This window comes from Geotrypetes seraphini, chromosome 2, assembly GCF_902459505.1.
Source record: "Geotrypetes seraphini chromosome 2, aGeoSer1.1, whole genome shotgun sequence".
Lineage (NCBI taxonomy): Eukaryota > Metazoa > Chordata > Amphibia > Gymnophiona > Dermophiidae > Geotrypetes > Geotrypetes seraphini.
In genome coordinates, this window is record NC_047085.1 from 98000058 (window position 1) to 98020155 (window position 20098).

The window sequence follows — 20098 nt, forward strand, 5'->3', positions numbered from 1 at the left end:
TCAGTCCACAAATTCTTCCAGCATACATTGACTATTTCTGGCTTTAATTCATCCATTGCTGCTTTGATGTAAATTCTTGCATCAGCAATGGTGAAGGATTTCAGCAGTCCATGACTTGAAGTTTAGGGTCGGCATCAATGGCTTCTTGAATCATTTTGAAGACCTAGTGAGTGTATGATGCAGTGAGATTGTTTGGTGGCAAAAATACCACCTATTTTCATCCTCAATGCTGATGGCAGTGGCATAGCAAGGGTGGGAGGCGCCCAGGGCGGTAATGCCCCCTCACCCTCACTTCCGCCGGGTGCACCCATCACTTTCTTTCCCTGTACCTCTTTAACTTCGCTGACACGTGCATCTCCAACCTACTGCCTGCACAAGCCTCGGCTCTCCCTCTGATGTCACTTCCTGGTTCCATGACCATGCTGATAAAGTTGGGGGGGGGGGGAGGAAAAGCATGTGTGCAGCATGGGAGGGGCAGGGAAGGACCAGGAATGGAGAGGAGAGGTACCAGTGCCCCTATCATGATGGCACCCAGGGTGGTCCGTACCCCTCTTACTAAGCCACTGGCTAATGGACTGAGGATGGCCAGGTACATTGTCTATTTCAGTAAAACCTTTCATGACAAACCTTCCTTCTCTAAATATTGCTCGACTTTGAGGATAAAGCATTGTTGGAACCATTCAGTGAACAGGTCTAGGAAGTTATGTCAGCAGAGAGCTGAGTCTGGCATGAGCAGCAGGCAGGAGATGCTGCTTTCTGCCAGTGAAGTTTTTTTGAGGTATGCGGGTGCAGTGGGTTAGGGTGCAGGTGTGCTGTGGGAGTTCTCAGTACTCAGGCTGCAGTAAACCATGGGTGACTGAAACTGCTGTTACAGGGGCTCCCCATTGTATTTTTAAGTCAGTACATTTTAGAAAATGAAAAACAGAATAACCAGGTACCTTTTTTGAGTATTTATCCTGATACTGTAGTTGAATTAATAAAAAAATAGAAAAATATATAAACTTGGATTGAGAATTGTGGATTGCAAATGGAAAATGATATTAAAATGATTTTTAAAAACTGTTTTGTCATAAATATATTATTATGCAATGGTAGAAATTTATCTACAACCTTATCATGCATCCACAAGTGCTGTCAGTTATTTAATTTTATATGGTTTACTTACTGAATTCTTTCTTTTTTCAGTTCCTGCTTTCATAACTACTGCTGAATATGACAGAGAGAGAAAAAAACGTGCCTTATCTCCAGATTGGGAAACACATATTGAGGACACTGGGTATTAACATCATCTGTTTCACATTTTAGACATTTTGTTTACTGGAAAACATGTAAATCTTAGATAGAAAAGCTTATAACCTTTTTTTTAACATTTGTATACTCCAGAGGAATCTATGAAAATATTTCTTTACAGTTCTTCCTAGGATAGTGTATGGTATGGAACGGCCTCCCAGTGGAAGTGGTAGAGACAAGGGGATATCTGAATAAAATAAAGCATGGGACAAGCATAGAGAATCTTTAATGAAGAGGAAGGGACTGTAGAACTGAGTAGTTGACATGGATGGTCAGACTACATAAGCTATTGTTCTTCTTACTAATATCATTTATCACTTGGACCATTATAACTCAGTCATTCTCATCTCTCTAGATTTGTCCTCAGCCTTTGATAAAATTGATCACCATTCATTGATTACAGGAAATAGGAATATCAGACCAAATACTAAACAGGTTTATCTCATATTTTAAAGATCGTTCTTCAAAAGTATCATTTAACAGTTCCTTATCTGAATCATACTCAAACAACTTCGATATTCTTCAGGGACCAATTCTCTCTCCCCTCCTCTTTAATATTTTCCTGGCTCCTCTGATTACCCTTGGACAATCAGTTGGCTTTACCATCTATGCCTATGCCGATGATATCCAACTAATTCATCCTATTAACTTGGATAACCTTGAAGACATCTCCAATATCAATCGAAAGCTGGAAAAAATTGGTGACTGGCTCAACTCTAACATGTTATCACTTAACATCAATAAAACCAAAGCAATGATTTTTCCAACTAAGAAAGGTTCTTTTCTACTCTCTCCAATCAAATTCAAGTCTATCCCGGTTTAGTCAGTCAACTCAATCAAGCTCTTAGGAATTAATTTAGATGAGAACCTCAATTTTCATGACCATATAAGCACAGTAGTTCGCAAATGTTTTCACCGCCTCCAGATGATCCATCCTCTTGCTAACTTCCTTGACTATTCTGCTTTAAATATTCTTATTCATTCCCTGGTCATTTCTTGCCTGGACTACGGTAACACTTTAAATCATGGAATTACATAAAAAGAGATCAGACGTCTACAGATAGTCCAGAATACTGCCGTTAAAAATCATATTTAAGGCCAAGAAATTCGACTACGTCACTCTCCTCCTGATTAAAGCCCATTGGCTTCATATTGATCATCGTATCACTTATAAAACATTACTGCTAACATTTAAAACAAACAAGAAAAACAGGACAGCCGGAATTTATCAACAAACTTCTGATCCCATACTTTTCACCACATACCCTCTGATCAAAATTTATTAGTAGTCCCATCACTTAGACACATCAATACCAGGAAAATTCCATTTTTTAAGTTGTTGGTCCTTCCCTTTCGAACTTGATGCCTAACTCCTTAAGAGAGACAACATCTATGAATAAATTCAAATCCTTCCTTAAAAAGTTCCTTTTTAAAGATGTTTTCCAAGTTTGACTGTCCTTTTAAGGATTTTATAAACTTAATTTCAGTCCACTTCAGTTGGACTGCTAATTGTTACCCTGCCCTTTTGTGTTTTCCTGTATTTCTCTTTTCTTTATTTATATTGTAGTTCTCCCTTTTCCCCTCGTTTCAGTATGTCCTTTGATCTTATTTGTCTGTCATCTTAATTGATGATGTTGTTTCTTTGTTACTATTTGTTTCCTCCTTGATTTTATTGTACAACCACCTTGAAATATTTGATAAGGCAGTATAACAAATTTTTAATAAACTTGGAAACTATATCATCTTTAGCTGCCATCATGTTCTACTGTATGTTTCTAAGTTTTGGGAGCAGTCAAGACTCCTCACTTAAGAACATAAGAATAGCCTTACTGGGTCAGACCAATGGTCTATCAAGCCCAGTAGCCCGTTCTCACGGTGGCCAATCCAGGTCACTAGTACCTGGCCAAAACCCAAAGAGTAGCAACATTCCATGCTACCAATCCAGGGCAAGTAGTGGCTTTCCCCATGTCTTTCTCAATAACAGACTATGGACTTTTCCTTTTGCTACAGTAAATATACTTTAGTGCCACAGTGAGGTATCCTGAGACTGGAACTTGAAATATTATGGCTCCAAACCAAGGACTATACCAGGGAATTAGTCATGGGGGAAGCCATTGGTTGCCCTTGGATTGGTAGCATGGAATGTTGCTACTGCTTAGGTTTCTGCAGGTACTTCTGACCTGGATTTTGCCACTGTTGGAAACAGGATACTGGGCTAGATGGGCCATTGGTCTGACCCAGTATGGCTATTCTTGTGTTCTTATGTAGTAGAGAATGACATGTGACAAAATTCATCACCGTTCCTGTCCCCGCGGATAACCGTGGGAAATAATCCCATGTCATTTTCTAGTGTCTATTTCAACCTCAATCCTTCTACACCAGCATTCTTCAAAGCAAAGCTTGTGGGTCAGTGGTTGTGGCCGTTCATACTCTGATTCTTCCTTCTCTCCTTAAAGAATGATATGAAGATGGTTTCCCGCGATTATCCGCGGGGACGGGAACGGTGATGAATTTTGTCTCTATTATGTAGTTAAAGTAGCAGCTCACCTAGCTGAACAAGTAATAATAGAACACCATCTGCTTTAGCCTGGGTGCTTATATCCACCTATATTACTCCACCATTTCATAAAGAGCCCTTTTACTAAACCATGTAAAGTAATAATGATAACTTTATTTTTATATACCGCCATACCACAAACAGTTCAAAGCGGTTTACAGGGGAAGAAACTGTATACAGACAGCAACATTACAGAGAAGTTTCAAAATTGCAGTGGCATGTTAAGCTTAGTCAAGTTTATCTGGAAGTGTTTTGGAAGTACATCAAGGCTGAAGTGGGGTCAGAGAAATTTGTCAAAGAGATAAGTTTTGATTGACTTCCTAAATGTTTGGTACGAAAGTGCATTTGAGATGAAGTTGGTTAACATGCTTAATGTGGGAAAAATGGCAAATCACGCTCTTTTTTGTAATTTTTTCAAGAATGAGGAATGGGCATGGAAGCATTATCCAGCTAGCATATTCACATTAGCATACATGAAGTAGATAATGCAGGATTAACATGGGAGCATTTTGCACCTCCTAAATAGGAAACAGTAACTGCTTCCATTTTCATAATTTTACAGGTCTCACATGCTAATGCATCAAAAATAGGCTTAGTGTATGCGACAGTCCCACTTTGAAATGCGCTAAGCCCATTTCCCAGTGCATCTTAGTAAAAGGGCCCCAAAGTAGCCAATGAATATATTTTAGGGAAATATAGTTCAAATTGAAATGGTTTAATAACAGTAATTTTTGTATGCTGAAATAGTTTCATATTGAAATTGCACAATACATTTATTTTACTTTCTATTATGATTTCTAACTAGGTACTGTGTGGAATTTCAGATTGAGTCCTTGTCTCACTACTGCATGGTGGAGAATCGTCCATATGCCCGTTGGATGCAGTACCTACGAGAAGGATACACTGTCTGTGTAGCTTGCCAACATGTAGCTATGAATATTGCAAACCATCGTTGTTCTGGAGATGGCCTGGATAGTGATGGGTAATAAAAGAAAATATTGTAATTTTAGTTTTTGATTTATTCGATTTCAATATATGCCACTTAGGGGGAAAATTATCAAGGTGCAATAAAACGTGGCTTCATTTATCACAGGTGTCACCAACCTGAGGTATCTCAGAACCACAGGTTGATGACTTATGTAGTAAAGGACTAACGCTGCTTACAAGTCATCTTGCAGTGTTAGTCCATCGGCCTAGGAGCATCAGGCTTCCAAGGTGTGGCCCAATGCTTTGTGACCATCTTTTAAAGAGGACAGAACCTGCAAAAATGAGTAGTCCTCTACATGCCCCCCAAGAGAAAGCCCTTTTGAGCACCACCCCAATCAAGCCTTCCCCAATAATGAACCTCAAACAGGACTCCCCAGTGTGTGCACTCCCACCCAGAAGTCTCCCCCCACCCCCGACACTTTCAAGTGTAGGCAGGTCACTGTCTCAGAAGCACCTTATTTGTTAAATATTCCCTGGTAACTAGTGGACAGGTAGGATTGATCACCAGTTCTGTCCTTGCCAGAGCCAGGATCCCAAATAGCATTGGCAACCCCTAGTGGTAGTTTACTATTGCTAAGGGTAATGTTTTCATATAAAGGTGACCCAGTGCTCTCAGTCGATAAACTAGCCCCAGCTTTTAGTGCATATTGTGCACTTGGTACACAGTGCTAACCACAGTTTAGTATCTATATAGTAATGACATGCATCTGAATGTGTTCTAGTGGTAGAGCTGCTGCCTCAGCACCCTGAGGTTGCTAGAAACCTTAATGCTTCATTGCCGCAGGTACAAAATAAGTACCTATATATGTGTAAACCACTTTGAATGTGTAACCACAAAAGAGATGGTATACAAGTCCCCTTCCCTTCCATTACTTAAATAACAATGAGATAGGGAAGACAACTTGTGATAATACCTATTAAAGGCCAAATAACTTAGGTTATGCCTTAATGCAGTTTGATAACTTCCCCCTTACTCAGGACATTTCTCTAAGAATCTACTTCAAACTTATAGCACATTTCATTGATGGTTTTTATTTATAATTGAGACACTACTCGCATTTGCATGAAGTATGCTTATACAGCATCATAGATAGTACCACAGAACACAATAGAGAGATGAATGTTTCCACTTAAAGTGTAACACTAATAAAGTTCCTCCCTATTTACAGACTGCATACATTCATTTCATAAAGAGAATTATTGCTTTAATTCATGAATATACTGTATATATATATATATATATATTTTTTTTTTAAAGTAATATTAATGTGTGGTGTGTCCTCTGTGTAGTCATAATATTAGTTAAGTTTGACAATTCAGATTTTATAATGACAACTCTGGGAACACTGATATTGTGAAAATTGACTTTTAGTTATTATTTATCTTTTTCTCCTATTGCCCTTCCTCAGGATTCCTGAGTCAATACAGGTCCCTCACTGAGGGGTGGAGGGAACCTCTTCAAACTGTAGCTGCATTTTTTACCAGAGGAAAATTGGGTCACAGGAATTAAACCATTTTCATTGAGTGGCTAATCAAAGGACAGATTGAGAATATGCACTGGATTTCTGCATAATATTTGATACTGTCCTGCACAGGCTTATAAATAAATTAAAGGACTGGTATTTAGCCACAGGCAGTAAGCATTTTTCTCACCGCCGACTGAGTTATTCTCTAATATTCAAAGCTGTCATTTTTAAACCGGTTACCACATAGCTGCTTATCGATATTCAGCACTTAAGCAGCCAAATGGCAGCATATAAAAATAGGACAAACTTTTATGCGATCCTATTTATACGTCAACCCTGGCTGCTTAAGTCCTGAAATCTCCTTTCACCTTCTAAAGCAGCACTATATGGCTGCATGCTTAAGTAAGTTTTTTTTATCTGAGGGCATCTCATTAACAAAAAAAATTTATATAAAAAATTGTTTATTGCATTTGTAGCTATTTGTTTCTAGTCATTTTGGTAATTTGTACTTTTCTCCAAAAATATATATTTTTTTTTATACTATAGGTAGAGAGTGGGTATTCCCATGTAATCCATTTAATGCATTACTGTATAATTAGTGCCTGCCAACCCTCAACTTCTGTATATGGTGTCTTACATTGTGCACATTAGTGCACACAGCTGATTTGCACGCAAAACATAATTAAGCCTAATTAGTGCTGATAATTGGCAAGTAACATCTCATAATTGATGTTAATTGGCAGTAATTAAACGTTACATGCGCAACTTGGTCAGCGTATTCTATAAAGTTCTGCACGTCAGTTCTAGTGCACGAATCAGTAAAGAGGACATGGTCAGGGGAGGAGCATGGGTGGATCATGGATGTTTGTAAAAATTATGTATATTCATAGAATTTAGCTGATAAATGCACTCTTATAGAATTCACCTGGTAAGTGCATAAGTTAGGCAGTGTTTAGGCCTGATTTTTCCTGGCCTAAATAAATGTGCCTAAAAGTTATAACACACTAGTGCTTAGTGTGATTCTATAAAGTACATGTATTTTTTATAGAATTGTGCTAAGTACTGTACTAATCAGTGATGATTTTTTGGGCATCATATATAGAAATGGCCCTAATTATATAATGGGGTTAAAATGAGAGCACTTAGGGCCATATTATATAAACGGTACCGAAAGTTGGCACCTAACTTAATTTCTTTAATCGGTGTGGTAATTAATCACACTATTTAAAAACAATTTAAAATACATTTTAAAAAGTAGACACCACTATGTGCTTACTGGGGTAGGTGCTGGAATTGCACCTACAGCATGGTGCCTAGCAGTGCCTAAGGTCAAAGTAGGCAAGTTTAGGGGCAGAGATGACCTCAGGTGTCACTAAGCACTGCTATGCATAATTCTCAAAAAAACTTAGGTGCCGGAAATATAGGCCTGTAAAACCCTGGATTATATTACAAGTGCCTACGTTTTTTTCTTAGGCACTGGTAGCCCCGATTCTGTTAACGGCGCCTAAGTGTAATAATTTAGGCGCTATTTACAGAATCTGGGCCTTAGTGCTTCCTAAATAGGAGGTGGTAGATGCTTCTGTGTTAATTTTTTCATGTTCCACGTGTTAATGATAACGCAGTACCTGCAAAAATAAATATAAGAAATGTCCTGCAAACCGTCACGTTAAATCTGGACTTAGAGGGCCATTTTCAGTAGGATGTCTAAGTGCAACTTGAGATGTCCAGAATTGGATGTCCAAAAGTAAGATTTGATAATCAAAAAGATGCCCAGGACATCCAAAACCCATTCAGCTAAATGTCCAAAAGTTCCAATTATGCAACTCCTAAAACATCCAAGATAGATGTCCAGAGTTTTGATTATACGACCTACAGGACATCTAAAGTAGAGGTGTCTTTAAAATGTCCCTTATGATGTAATAACATTACCATGGTAGTAACTGGAAGTCCCCAACTTCCTCCACGTATATATATAGCCCTGCATGTGGAATGATGAGTTTTTGTGGGTGTAGTAAGGAATTGTGGTAGGAGAAAGGTGTTTAGATAGCAAAAAAGAGAGAGAATGACAGATGAGAGTGTCTCCCAGAGTGTGTCAGTGAGAGAGTCTGTGATGAGGGAAAGAAGAGAGCACATTACGAGACGGAGGCTATAGTGGAGCTATACCTCCATTATGGGAAGCACCTCTTCCTGTTGCATGACAGGACCCCCCCCACCCCTCGAGGATATAGCGCTTCATCAGGAGCACCCTCCAGAGGTGTTAGCCAGTGCTTTCCAATAAACCCTAGACACAGACAGCCTGTGCTCCTTAGGGCTGCAGGAGCTATCAGGGGGCCCACATAACACCAATGGCCTCCTGAAGGGCCCCCATGATGTCAGTTCCCACTAGCTCCCCCCAAGCCTCCCTGCAAGCAGCCTGTTGAGATTTGTCTAAGGCCATGCATGGAGCATTGCATAGTATACCACAAGTAACAATCATGTATGTGAAGGCAAGAAGGCCCATCACCTGACCCCATTTCACTACCAACTTGTGTCTTGCAGGCACTTTGGGATCACAGGATGTTAGAGTCCTTGAGGTGCTGGTATAGGTAGATGCCGGGGAGAACCTGGGCCTCATCCAGCATCTGAGACGGCACCTCAGAGCTCAACGTAAGTACCCCCCCAAAGTATCCCTACAACCTGGAGATTGTGGCGCGGTGGTTAGAGCTACAGTGTCAGCACCCTGAGGTTATGGGTTCAAACCCTATTCTGCTCCTTGTGACCCTAGGCAAGTCACTTAATCCTCCAATGCCCCAGGTACATTAGATAGAGTGTGAGCCCACCGGGACAAATAGGGAAAATGCTTGAAGTACCTGTATGTAAACTGCTTTGAATGTAGTTGTAAAACTACAAAAGGCAATATACAAGTACCAGTCCCAATCCCTTTCCACCATCATGAATTAAATGCAATGCGTCTACCTCTTCTCTGCACCTGAACCCTAGGACCTCAAACAATGAGATGGGGAGGGGGAAACCATTTACCATCAGTTCCAAAGGATACATTATTTCACACATTCATATATAGTTCATTGCTGTAGCTGGGGAAGAAAATAAACCAGTGTCACAAACTTTTTAAGCTGCGGCACACTAATCTCGGGGCTATGGCTGAAGGGCACCTGGAAATGCGCGGATATCGATGTGATGATGTCACATGTGTGACATCATATTGACATGTGCGGATGTCCTGTAGCCACCTCTTACCACTGGGGGGGCGCTGTAGAAGGAGAGGTGCAAGATGACTACAGGACATGCCTCTCACCATGAGAGGCACGTCCTGTAAGCAGGCAGCCATCACCTCTCCTCCTCGCTGGAATCTCATGGCACACCTGGAATCTGCCGCAGCACACAGCTTGCGATACACTGAAATAAACACAAACACCAACAGTGGGTATCAAACCCCAAACATTAGCACTGCAACACCTCAGCTCAAAGCACTATGCTACATAATCAACTGACGGAAAGGAAAGGGATGAAGAACAGTACTATATCCCTGGCCTCTCAAACTGATAACCCTTCTCACTCCCAAAACCACACTCATTGTATATACCAGTCAGTTCTAGAGGTTATGATGCCTTGCAAGACATACCTGAAAGTCCAAAACCAGCAGCCCAGTATATATTCTCAGCACTGGGCCTTCCCTAAAATTACTCTCTCCCTCCCCTTCTCCTACAGAACTCTACCTATATCCATATGAAATTCTCCCCATCCCCCCAATGTACTTCCAAAGATTCTTTCTCAGTAAGGGGCTTCATTGCCAACCCAAACACCACTCAGCTGGCCAACAGTTAGCATAACTCCCACGCAGACAGGTACCCAAAGGTCACACCCCCCAACCTCAAAACACAACTGTGCCATCTTTGAAGGAGGGCCTCCACAGTTGGGGCAAAGTGCAAGCTCTCCTGATGAGCTTCAGGTAGCATCACAATATACAGTATATGATTTCCAACACACCTGCTCCCATAGCCAGTCACTGTATAGTTTCTCTTACTGTTCCTTTATCTCTTACAGGCCAACATCAGCAGGCTGAGTGCCAATAGGCTGAGGTCAGGAGGAGTTGGTGGACCAGGGGTGTCTGGGAGGTGCTATGTCAGGCCACTGAAGAAGAGGACCTATGGGCAGACATACCAGCCCTGGAGGGTGAAGAGGAGGAGCCTCAGAGGTCACCCATTCAGGGCCATGAACCTGCTGTTGTGGCAGTGCCATCTATAGGGCCCACCTCTCCTGAACCTCTTATGCAGCTCCTATAGTATGTCTCTGTAATGCAGAAAGACTTGCTGCAGGAGGTGCAGCACAGAAGCAGGTCCTGGGACGAATTGTGGGGTTCCTACAGCAGCTGCTGGTGGCATGCCGGCAGCTACATTAAAAGACTTGCCCAAAGGAGCATAACAGTGGCCAGACTGAACAGGTCAACTGTTCATCGAAGGCCAGATCCTGTTTCTGACTGGCCAGTCCAGGTTACAAGTACCTGGCAATGTGCCAATGATTGAAAAGGTCATTATGAGGCCTATCCTTCCCATATCCTGTGGACTTTACCAACTGCATTTCATGAGGACATATGGATATATGTGATGGGACATTATTAGCCTACTTTACTGTTTGCTATACTAAATGCTGTCACCAATTCTTTGCCAATAATTGCAAGAGTAGATATATAATGTGGCAGAGGTAATTACAAGGTGATGTTTAAGGCGACTGCAGATTGCAATTGTTTTTTGAAAACATGTGTGTTCCGATCCTGTGATTAGAGTATGGAGATATGGATTTGCTGGGCCTATGTTCCCTGCAAGGAAGGGTACCCTTCCCTGAATTATGAAACAGTGTTACATAATACTGTATGCTATCAGTAGGTCTGAATCTCCCAGAAATAATAAAAGCTATTCATTAGCTCTTCTTTAAACAGGTCGGACACTATTAAACATGTTTCTTTAATTGAGTAGACTTGTGTTGATTTGATATCATTTTTGCTTTACGAAGCAATTTTTTCTATGACTCTTCTTGTATTACTCTTTTGTTAACAAGTATTCTAGCAGGTCTCTATTAATTTGTATTTCCCCCAAATAATGAAAAGAGTAAAATAAAAATGACTATTATTAAAACTTGGCATTTCAAAATTTTTGACATATTCATTTTTCTCCACTCACATCGTTATAGTGACCTAGACCTGAGACTACAGCGGAGGTCACTGAACCAGCATAGTGGCTGAAGAGGAAGAGCAGTAGCCATCAGTGTAGGGTTACCATATGGCTCCAGAAAAAGCAGGATGGATTGAGATATCTGGGTTTTAACCTGGATGTCTCAATCCCTCATCCTTTTTCTAGAGCCATATGGTAACCCTACATTAGGGACCAAATTCATGCAGCCAGCAGAATCATGCATGGGGCCTTGGAAAATGCACAAACAGCAGTTTCTCAGATACATGTAACAAGGAAGAACAAGTGACTGAAGGGATATGTTAAGAAAGAGATTATGTCCTTACCTTGATAATATCTTTTCCAGTAGATAGGTGTGCCATTCTGGACAAATGGATTATCTCCCCATGGTCACAAGCCTTATGCAGAAGGAATCCACTCTGGATTTTTTCTGTGACCTTACTATTTTATTGGGAGCTCTCCTGCCACCTGCAGTTAGTACCTAAGCATGTGAGAGCTCCAGTGAAATTATATGAAGGAAAAATGGGAAACTTCCCAAACAAATAAACCATTCTGTTCTAACACTATAACGATCAATGAATAATTAACTGCCAACAGAAACATCAAAGGAGCTCAGGTAGTATCCCTGTAGACGCTAAAACTTTATACAGAATTCTTCAGGGCCCAAAAGGCTGACTGGCATCCAAGATACAGACTTGGAGAAGAATAAACAGAATGAGACAGTAGGCAGGCACAGGAAGGACAGGGTGGGGGTACAGAATGACACACCTATCTACTGGAAAAGCTATTATCAAGGTAAGGATATAATCTTTTTCCAGTGCAATAGGTGTGTCATTCTGGACAAGCGGGATATACAAAAGCAGTCCCAGAAATTTAGGATGGGCTGACTGCGCCGGCCCTTAAAATTGAGGACCCCAAAGCGGAATTCTCTCATGCCGCAACAACCACTCTATAAAATTTTGCAAACGTATGCAGAGTGGACCTTGTTGCCAACCTACAAATCTCCGAGGAGACTGCCCTAGCTTCGGCCCACGATGAAGCTACACTCCTGGTCAAATGCGCTTTAACAGAAACAGGAGATTATTTCCCTGAAATAATGTAGGCTGATGAAATGGCTTGATGGATCCATCTGGAAAAAGCATGGGCTTGGAAGCTGGAGCACTTTGCTCAATCAAATGAGTCAACACAAATAGATGATCGGAGAGCCTAAACTTGGTGACCTCCAAGTACCGAAGAAGTACACATCTGACATCCAACTTCTTCAAAATGTGGTCCTATTTCTTAGAACCAGTGGACTGGAATGCAGGTAAATGAACATCTTGATTGACATGAAATGTAGACACTACTTTTGGAAGAAAGGAAGGGACAGTATGCAAAGAAATTCTAGTGTCTGAAATCTTAAGAAAAGGCTCTCTACACGAAAGAGCCTGAAGCTCCGAGACTCATCTCGCAGATATCACAGCCACCAGAAAAAGTCTTGATCATCAGATCCAATAGCGACGCCTCTTCGAGGTGCTTGAATGGAGCTTTGGTGAGACCTTGCAGAATCACGTTCAGATACCAAGAAGGGACTGGGGGCTTGATCGGTGGTCTGATGTGTAGAGCATCCTTTAGAAATCTAGCTATGTTAGGATGAGATGTCAGAGTAGATCTGCAGTCTTGCACTTTGAAACAAGATAGTCCTGCGACTTGAATCCGAAGGGAAGCCACTGTAAGTCCCTTGTCAAGGTTAGATTGGAGGAAAGCTAACGCTACCGAGACGAGCCGAAAATGGCTCCACACTCTGCTAAGAGCACCAGTGTTGGAAAGTCTTCCATGCCTTAGCATAGGCGGAGACGGTAGTCAAATTCTTAGACATGAGAAGGGTGTTAATGACCAAGTTAGAATACCCTCTATGCTCTAATGTTGCGCGCACAAGAGTCATGTGGTAAGAGCAAAGCGTTACAGATCCTCCATGCAAACTGGACCCTTTAAGGAGGTCTGGATGCAGTGGCAACTGGAAGCCATGGCTGTGCAAAGACACATTAAATCTGTGTATCACAACCTGTGAGGCCAATCTGGAGCCACCAGAATGACCCTTACCTGATGAGTTGCAATCTGTTGAAGAATATGGCTTATCAGGGAAGAAAGAAGTAAAACAGGATGCCCTGAACCACGGCTTCCAGGCTCGAATCTTTGACTGAAAAACTTGTCTGCTTTCTTGTTCTTTGCTGTCATGAGGTCGAAGTGTGGATGACCCCAGCTCTGAACAATGGTCTGAAAACACTGAATAAAATAAGAAAAAGGGGAAGAGCAGAAAAGAAACACTCCTTCCAGCTCACATGCAGAAGGGAAAAACTGCAGGTGGCAGTAGAGCTCCCAGTGAAGTAGGAAGGTCGCAGAAAAAATCTGTAGTGGATTCCTTCTGCATATGGCTTGTGGCTATGGGGAGATAACGTATAGAATGACATACCTGTTCCACTGGAATATTTATTAATCCAAAGGTCATGTTTTCAAAAACAGTTTGTCAACCGCAGCGAAATGGTACCTCAAGATGATAATTTCAGGAGATATACAACTGTTTCCAAGAATACAGAGAGCTGTGACTATGTTCACAGCATATGATATCACATGTAAAAGGTAATACAAGTAGATACTACTTTTAATTAAGCCGTACAAACATAAACTGCTAGACATCCAATTTGTTCGATAATCCCCTACTTAGACATCTTAACTAGTTTGCCCAATCACAGGACGTCTGACTTTTTAAGGTATTTTTGACCACAAAAACTTCGAAACACAAGCCATTTAGTTGTGGGAGGGGCCAGCATTAATAGACTGACCACACAGGCATGCCAACAGAGCAGTAGGGCACTTTAGAGGACACTGTGAAATTAACATAAAATGTGCCAGATGTTCATCTCACCATAACCTCCTTATAGTATATGGTGAGCCCTCTAAAACTCCCCCAAAACCCACTATATCCACCTGTTTATCAATCTCATTAGCTATTATTCCTCCAGGAATCACTTATATGGCAATATATTAGAGTTTTGGTGGGCTCACACTTTCCACCATAAATGTAGTGGATAGAATGGGATATAGGCCTGGCTCCCCCTCTTTATGGTTCCCCACATCACCCACCAAGTAACTCCATACACCTGCTTGCTGCTCTACTAGGCTTCCCTATACCAAATGCTGCTGATCTAGAAATAGGTATGTATTGTTTTATTCAGATCTTTGCGGAGTGGGAGGGGTCATTGACCTCTGGGGGAGTGTGTGTGTGTGGGGGGGGGGGGGGGTCATACCGTCATGCATCTAATGGCCATTTGGTCAGTCTGGGTAACTTCGAGGTACTTAGGCACTTCTAAAACAGGTCTAACTCCGGTTATCTAAGTTCCATTTAGGATGTCCTATGAAAGGTTCAATTATACTGGCCAACTCATTTTGGTGCCTCAAATGTTAGACCTGTTTCTCGGTATATTTGACCTGTTGATTCAAAAAAAATGGCACCAGTTTTCTCCTATCAGCTCTTGTTTTTGACATACAGAACATGTGCCATACACCACTCTTCACTCTGCTCATCCATTTAAAAAATCAGGATATTTTAATATAGTGTTTAAATTAATATCTTTTAAGCATGAAGGAAACATATTAAAAATTAAAAGAAAAGTGTACAACATGAAAATCTACTATTTCATACCAAAAGCACAAGTTTATGATATAAACTTTTTAGTCATTCAACACACAAGAAGCTCCTTTTGTAAGACTTCTGTGAGTGGGATCTGCCAGGACAATTCTACATAAGATTCCAATAGTCTGCCTTCATGTGTGCATCCCATCTTCCTTAGTATCTGGCTTCCATTGTTTTTATGTCTTAGAAAAATCTTTCACCTTGCTCTTTGCTTAAGCCATCAAGGTTCACTGGAAAGTGATCTAAGTGACTGTGCAGATAAATGGACTTTTAATAATAATAATAATAATAATAATAACAGTTTATATACCGTAGGACTGTGAAGTTCTATGCGGTTTACAATGATTAAGGATGGTACAAATTGAGTGAACTTAACAGAGTTAAAAGCTAGTGATTAACAGCTCTAGGGATCAGTAATTTTGGGAAAAGAATTGTACGGGTCAGCTGCCTAGATACTTCATGAACAGATATGTTTTTAGGCGTTTCCTAAATTCCCCATAAGTAGTAGGCGTAAGCAATTGTTCTAGGGATAATGGGCAGACTTGATGGGCTATGGCCCTTTTCTGCCGTCATCTTTCTATGTTTCTATCTTTACCCCATATAATGCTGCCTGATGTGAGAGAAGGTGTTGATGATGTCTTTTGAGTTTGCATCCTCTAACTGGAGGGGAAACAAAGTTCAAATGTGAGCTTCTCTTATGTCTGTTGGCTGAGAAAGAGAAAAGGTCAGTTATATATTTAGAGGCTAGACCGAAAAGTACCTTAAAGCAAAAACAACCAAACTTAAACTTCACACGTGCCTCCATCGGCAGGCAATGCAGCTGTCGGTAGTAAGGTGTCACATGATCGAACTTCTTCAGCCTGAAAATTAGTTTGACCGCTGCATTTTGCACTAGTTGCAATCATCGTATATTCTTTTGGGAAATTTCCAAATAGGCGATATTACAGTAATCAAGTTGACTCAGTACGAGGGATTTTACCAGAATTCTTAATGCTGACATATCAAAATATGTTCTAATGGACCGAAGCTTCCAGACAGTGAAAAAACCCTTTCTGATTAAGTTTACCTGGTCTTTCATGGTTAGGCTCTGGTCTAGTGTTACACCCAATACCTTCATTATAGACTGAATAGGATAACTAAGTTTACTGATGCATAGTGATGTTTTGGTGTCAAGCAGGTGTGGTAAAGCTACAAAAAATTTGTTTTTTCTGAATTAAGTTTCAGTCTGAATTTAGTCATCCATTGCTCCATCAAATTTAGTACTTCTGTTGCCTTGGGAATAACTTCTGAGAGAGAGTTAGCAAATGGTATGATGATTGTAAAGTCATCTGCGTAACTAAATAATTTTATCCCTACCTGGGTCAATTGCGCACCTAATGAGGACATGTAGACATTGAAAAGCAATGGGGATAGTGGTGACCCCTGTGGTACACCAGATGGATTGCTCCAGGTATCAGAGAGATCATAGTTGAAACATACCTGGTAGGTATGGGACATAAGGAAACCTCGAAACCAGTCTAACACCTCTTCCCTGATACCAATTGCATCTAAAATTTGTAGCAGTTTCCCATGGTCCACTAAGTCAAAGGCAGAGCTCATGTCAAATTGCATGATTAGGGCATTAAGGCCCTTACTAAACAAGAGACACCGATTGTCTAAGATAGCCACAATTATTGTCTCAGTGCTGAACAAAGGTCTAAAACCAGATTGAGTTTCATGTAAGAGAGAAATGATCAAGATATTCCATCAATTGGGTGTATACCAATCCTTCCATGATTTTTACAATAAATGGGATGGATGCTACTGGTCTATAGTTGGTTGCTAGTGCTGATGATTCTTTACAGCCAAACCTGTTGAAATGAAAGAGCATATCCTCTACTAATTGTAGTTGTCTGCCTTCTTGTTGCCAAAAAAGTTTTTCACAAGAACAAATGTAGACCAGGCACCAAGAAAGTTTTTCATTCATTCATTGATGCTATGGTAAGTTCAGGTAATATATGCTCCACAAATTCAATGCAAGAACCATCTTTATTCATAGCCTTTACAAATCGGGCCTAGCTTTAGATGTAGTGGTGGCAGTATGATTCTCTTGTGCTACCAAAGGTTCATTGATTACATTTTGTCCTCCAACCACCATCTATTCCCTCAGAGGCCAATCTTTTTTTGCCCAATGTTCATGTTTGGCTCTACTATCCCAAACGTATGAAAAACAAGGATACTATAAGGCACGCTAGCCGATTTAGCGTGAGATAAATGCTAATGCACCCATTATATTCTATGGACGCTTTAGCATTTAGTATGTGCTAAATCGGTTAGCACGCCTTAGTAAAAGACTCCCTAAGAAACTGGAAACCATTTCTAAGAAACTAGAGCTGATACAGTCTATCCAATGCAATTTTCTGAATCAGCGCTCTAAATAACCCCAGGAACAGGCCAAAAAACCCAAGGCACCAATAATTTTTTTTTTGTTAGCCTGTGTTATCACTGCAAGATGTCCAAGTTTAAGCATGGCTTCAGCTTGGTAAAAAAGCCCCTATGTGAGCCATTTGAGATACACAAATGTTTATTTTTCCCGAATCTATCATAAAGCTTGGTACCCCTTCCTATTTTTTATTTTGGGGGAACATTGACCATCAGGAGATTAAGGAGGTGACTTCCCTTAATCCTTCAAGTGGAGTTCTGTTCAACAGGAACACTTTTCTGACACTTAGACATCCCAGGTAGCAGGTCTACATGTAAATGCTGATGAAGACATCCATTCCCCTTCTGAAATGGGGAATAGTCATCTATATTTTAGAACCACCTTAGTTCTACCCATAACACTTGCAGACCATAGCCCTTGTCTTATGGCTGTTTTCAGTTTTTGATGTCCATATCCCTGCTTTGTAAAATCCATACAAAAGGACATCTACAGTAAATGCTGGTTTATGGACATATAAAGCTTGAATAGTACTTCTAAAATAAGAATCTTCCAGGTTGCTATAACCAAAGATATGGGCTTGTGCTGTTGTATGTACTACTTTTTGCATTAAATAGCTGGCACAGTTTAGCAAATAGGCCCCTAATTACCATATAGGAGACTTTCCAAAGTTCTAGAAGAAATATATGTCAAGGAAATCTAGAACCTTTGTTAGGGTAGATGCTTTTCTTTCTAATTTGCAGTATAAGTGAGGATGATGGCTGAAAACTTGTTATACAGTATTTTAACAAGTTCTGGCTGTAAGAGCTTGAATATAATTCCATAAGTCTTCATGTATATCATATGCCATTTTATCATCAACTATATATTTTTTGTGAATATCCATTTGTTTTTACAAATTTACACATGACCTGCCAGATTTAGTAAAACTATATACACAAGAAGAGCTAGTTCAAGAGTTGAATTCTAAGCCTCAGATGATTGGTTATTAAGACCAGAGGGATAACTACAATGGCCTCCTCATTCTTCAGATGTCTATATGAACAACAAATCTAAGTCTCAAAGGTTACAAACCATGACAGGGGGAGATATGTTTGCCATTTACTGCCTTCATAATATACAATTCCTTGAGGACCAAATCTGAGAACCCCTGATTTAGAAGATGGAGAAAGCCACTAAAAACACCCAACTTATTACTGAATTTTAAGCAACCTGTTAAATTCTATGATGTAGATTTTGTACAAACTCTAATATGCCTTGTCTATTTTTGTACCTTACAGTGATAGAATTCTTCATTGGCAAGCAGTTGGCAATCCCCGATGTCATGGAACTTGGAAGAAGGTTAAGCAAGTGGAACAGTGTTCGTGTCCTCCTGTCCACAAATTTATTTTTACTTAAGTTGAAAAGAACATTTAAAATATAAAGCTGGGAACTGTTCAATTAACTTCAGATCAGGATAATATTTTATTTTTATGTGTTTCTGAATACACTATTTTTCTACCATGCTTACAGAATATTCATTAAAATAGTCTAGAAACAAATCTGATGGACATTCTGCACTGCTGGAAGTAGGTTCTCTCTCTTTTTATTTTTTCTTTGACCCTCTAATTTCTTGTTTATACTTCCAGCTTAGTCTGAACAAGGAATGATGCCTTGTACCAAAAACTTTCATTGAAAATTACTTGGGGATTCTTTTCTTCTTTTATATCTCTCGAACATACACAGTCTAGTCACTGCAGTGATGTTTCTGGAACAGGGGCCATGAAATACTGCTCCTTCCTGAACCCTGCAATCGTGGATCTTAAATGTAATGAACAAGCTTTACCCATAAGTAATAGACATGACCTGCAGGGGCTATGAATACTACCTCCACAGCATCCCTAACCCCAGTAAATCAAGAAGCCCACACTTAAGGATCAAACTAGAGGCCCTACTCATGGAAAGGCATAAAACATCACAAATTGCCCGACTGGCCCAGTCAATTCTCTGTTTCTAAGTGGATTACGCTGACTGTTCATACGCTGACAGGCTGGACAAGCTGGGGCTCTTCTCCCTGGAAAAGAGGAGGCTTAGGGGAGACATGATAGAAACTTTCAAGATCATGAAGGGCATGGAGAAGGTAGACAAGGATAGATTCTTCAAACTACGGGGAACCACAAGCACAAGAGGGCACTCGGAGAAACTGGAAGGGGACAAGTTTAGAACCAATGCCAGGAGGTTCTTCACAGAGGGTTGTGGACACATGGAACGTGCTCCCGGAGGAAGTGGTCGGGCAGAGTACGCTACGGGGTTTCAAAGAGGGATTGGATGGATTCCTGAAGGATAGGGGGATTGAGGGATACAGATAGGGGTAGATAAGAGTATGGAAAGAGTACAGATAAAACAAGGGGGCTATAGGGCTAAATCAAGATAACCTGACAGGTCATGGACCTGATGGGCTGCCGCGGGTATGGACTGCTGGGCGTGATGACCTAGCAGAGGCAAATTCTTATGTTCTTATGATTATAACTAGGAGGAAAG

General features: G+C 40.6%; 1 protein-coding gene across 2 annotated transcripts in view; it reads left to right on the forward strand.

Moving 5' to 3' along the window:
• SBSPON (somatomedin B and thrombospondin type 1 domain containing) overlaps window positions 1-19083 on the forward strand; it is a 40434-nt gene extending 21351 nt beyond the window's left edge. Inside the window, exons 3-6 of one of the 2 annotated variants that reach the window (XR_004538398.1) lie at window positions 1186-1276; window positions 4653-4829; window positions 8839-8946; window positions 10345-11502. Coding sequence is in view for 1 of the 2 variants with exons in the window: in XM_033934241.1 (XP_033790132.1) it covers window positions 1186-1276; window positions 4653-4829; window positions 18859-18976 (386 nt within the window). In the remaining variant the exon portion in view is untranslated. Of the gene's footprint in view, window positions 1-1185; window positions 1277-4652; window positions 4830-8838; window positions 8947-10344; window positions 11503-18858 lie in introns of those variants that run through there. The other variant, XM_033934241.1, reaches the window with a different exon arrangement.
• Window positions 19084-20098: the final 1015 nt, after the last annotated feature.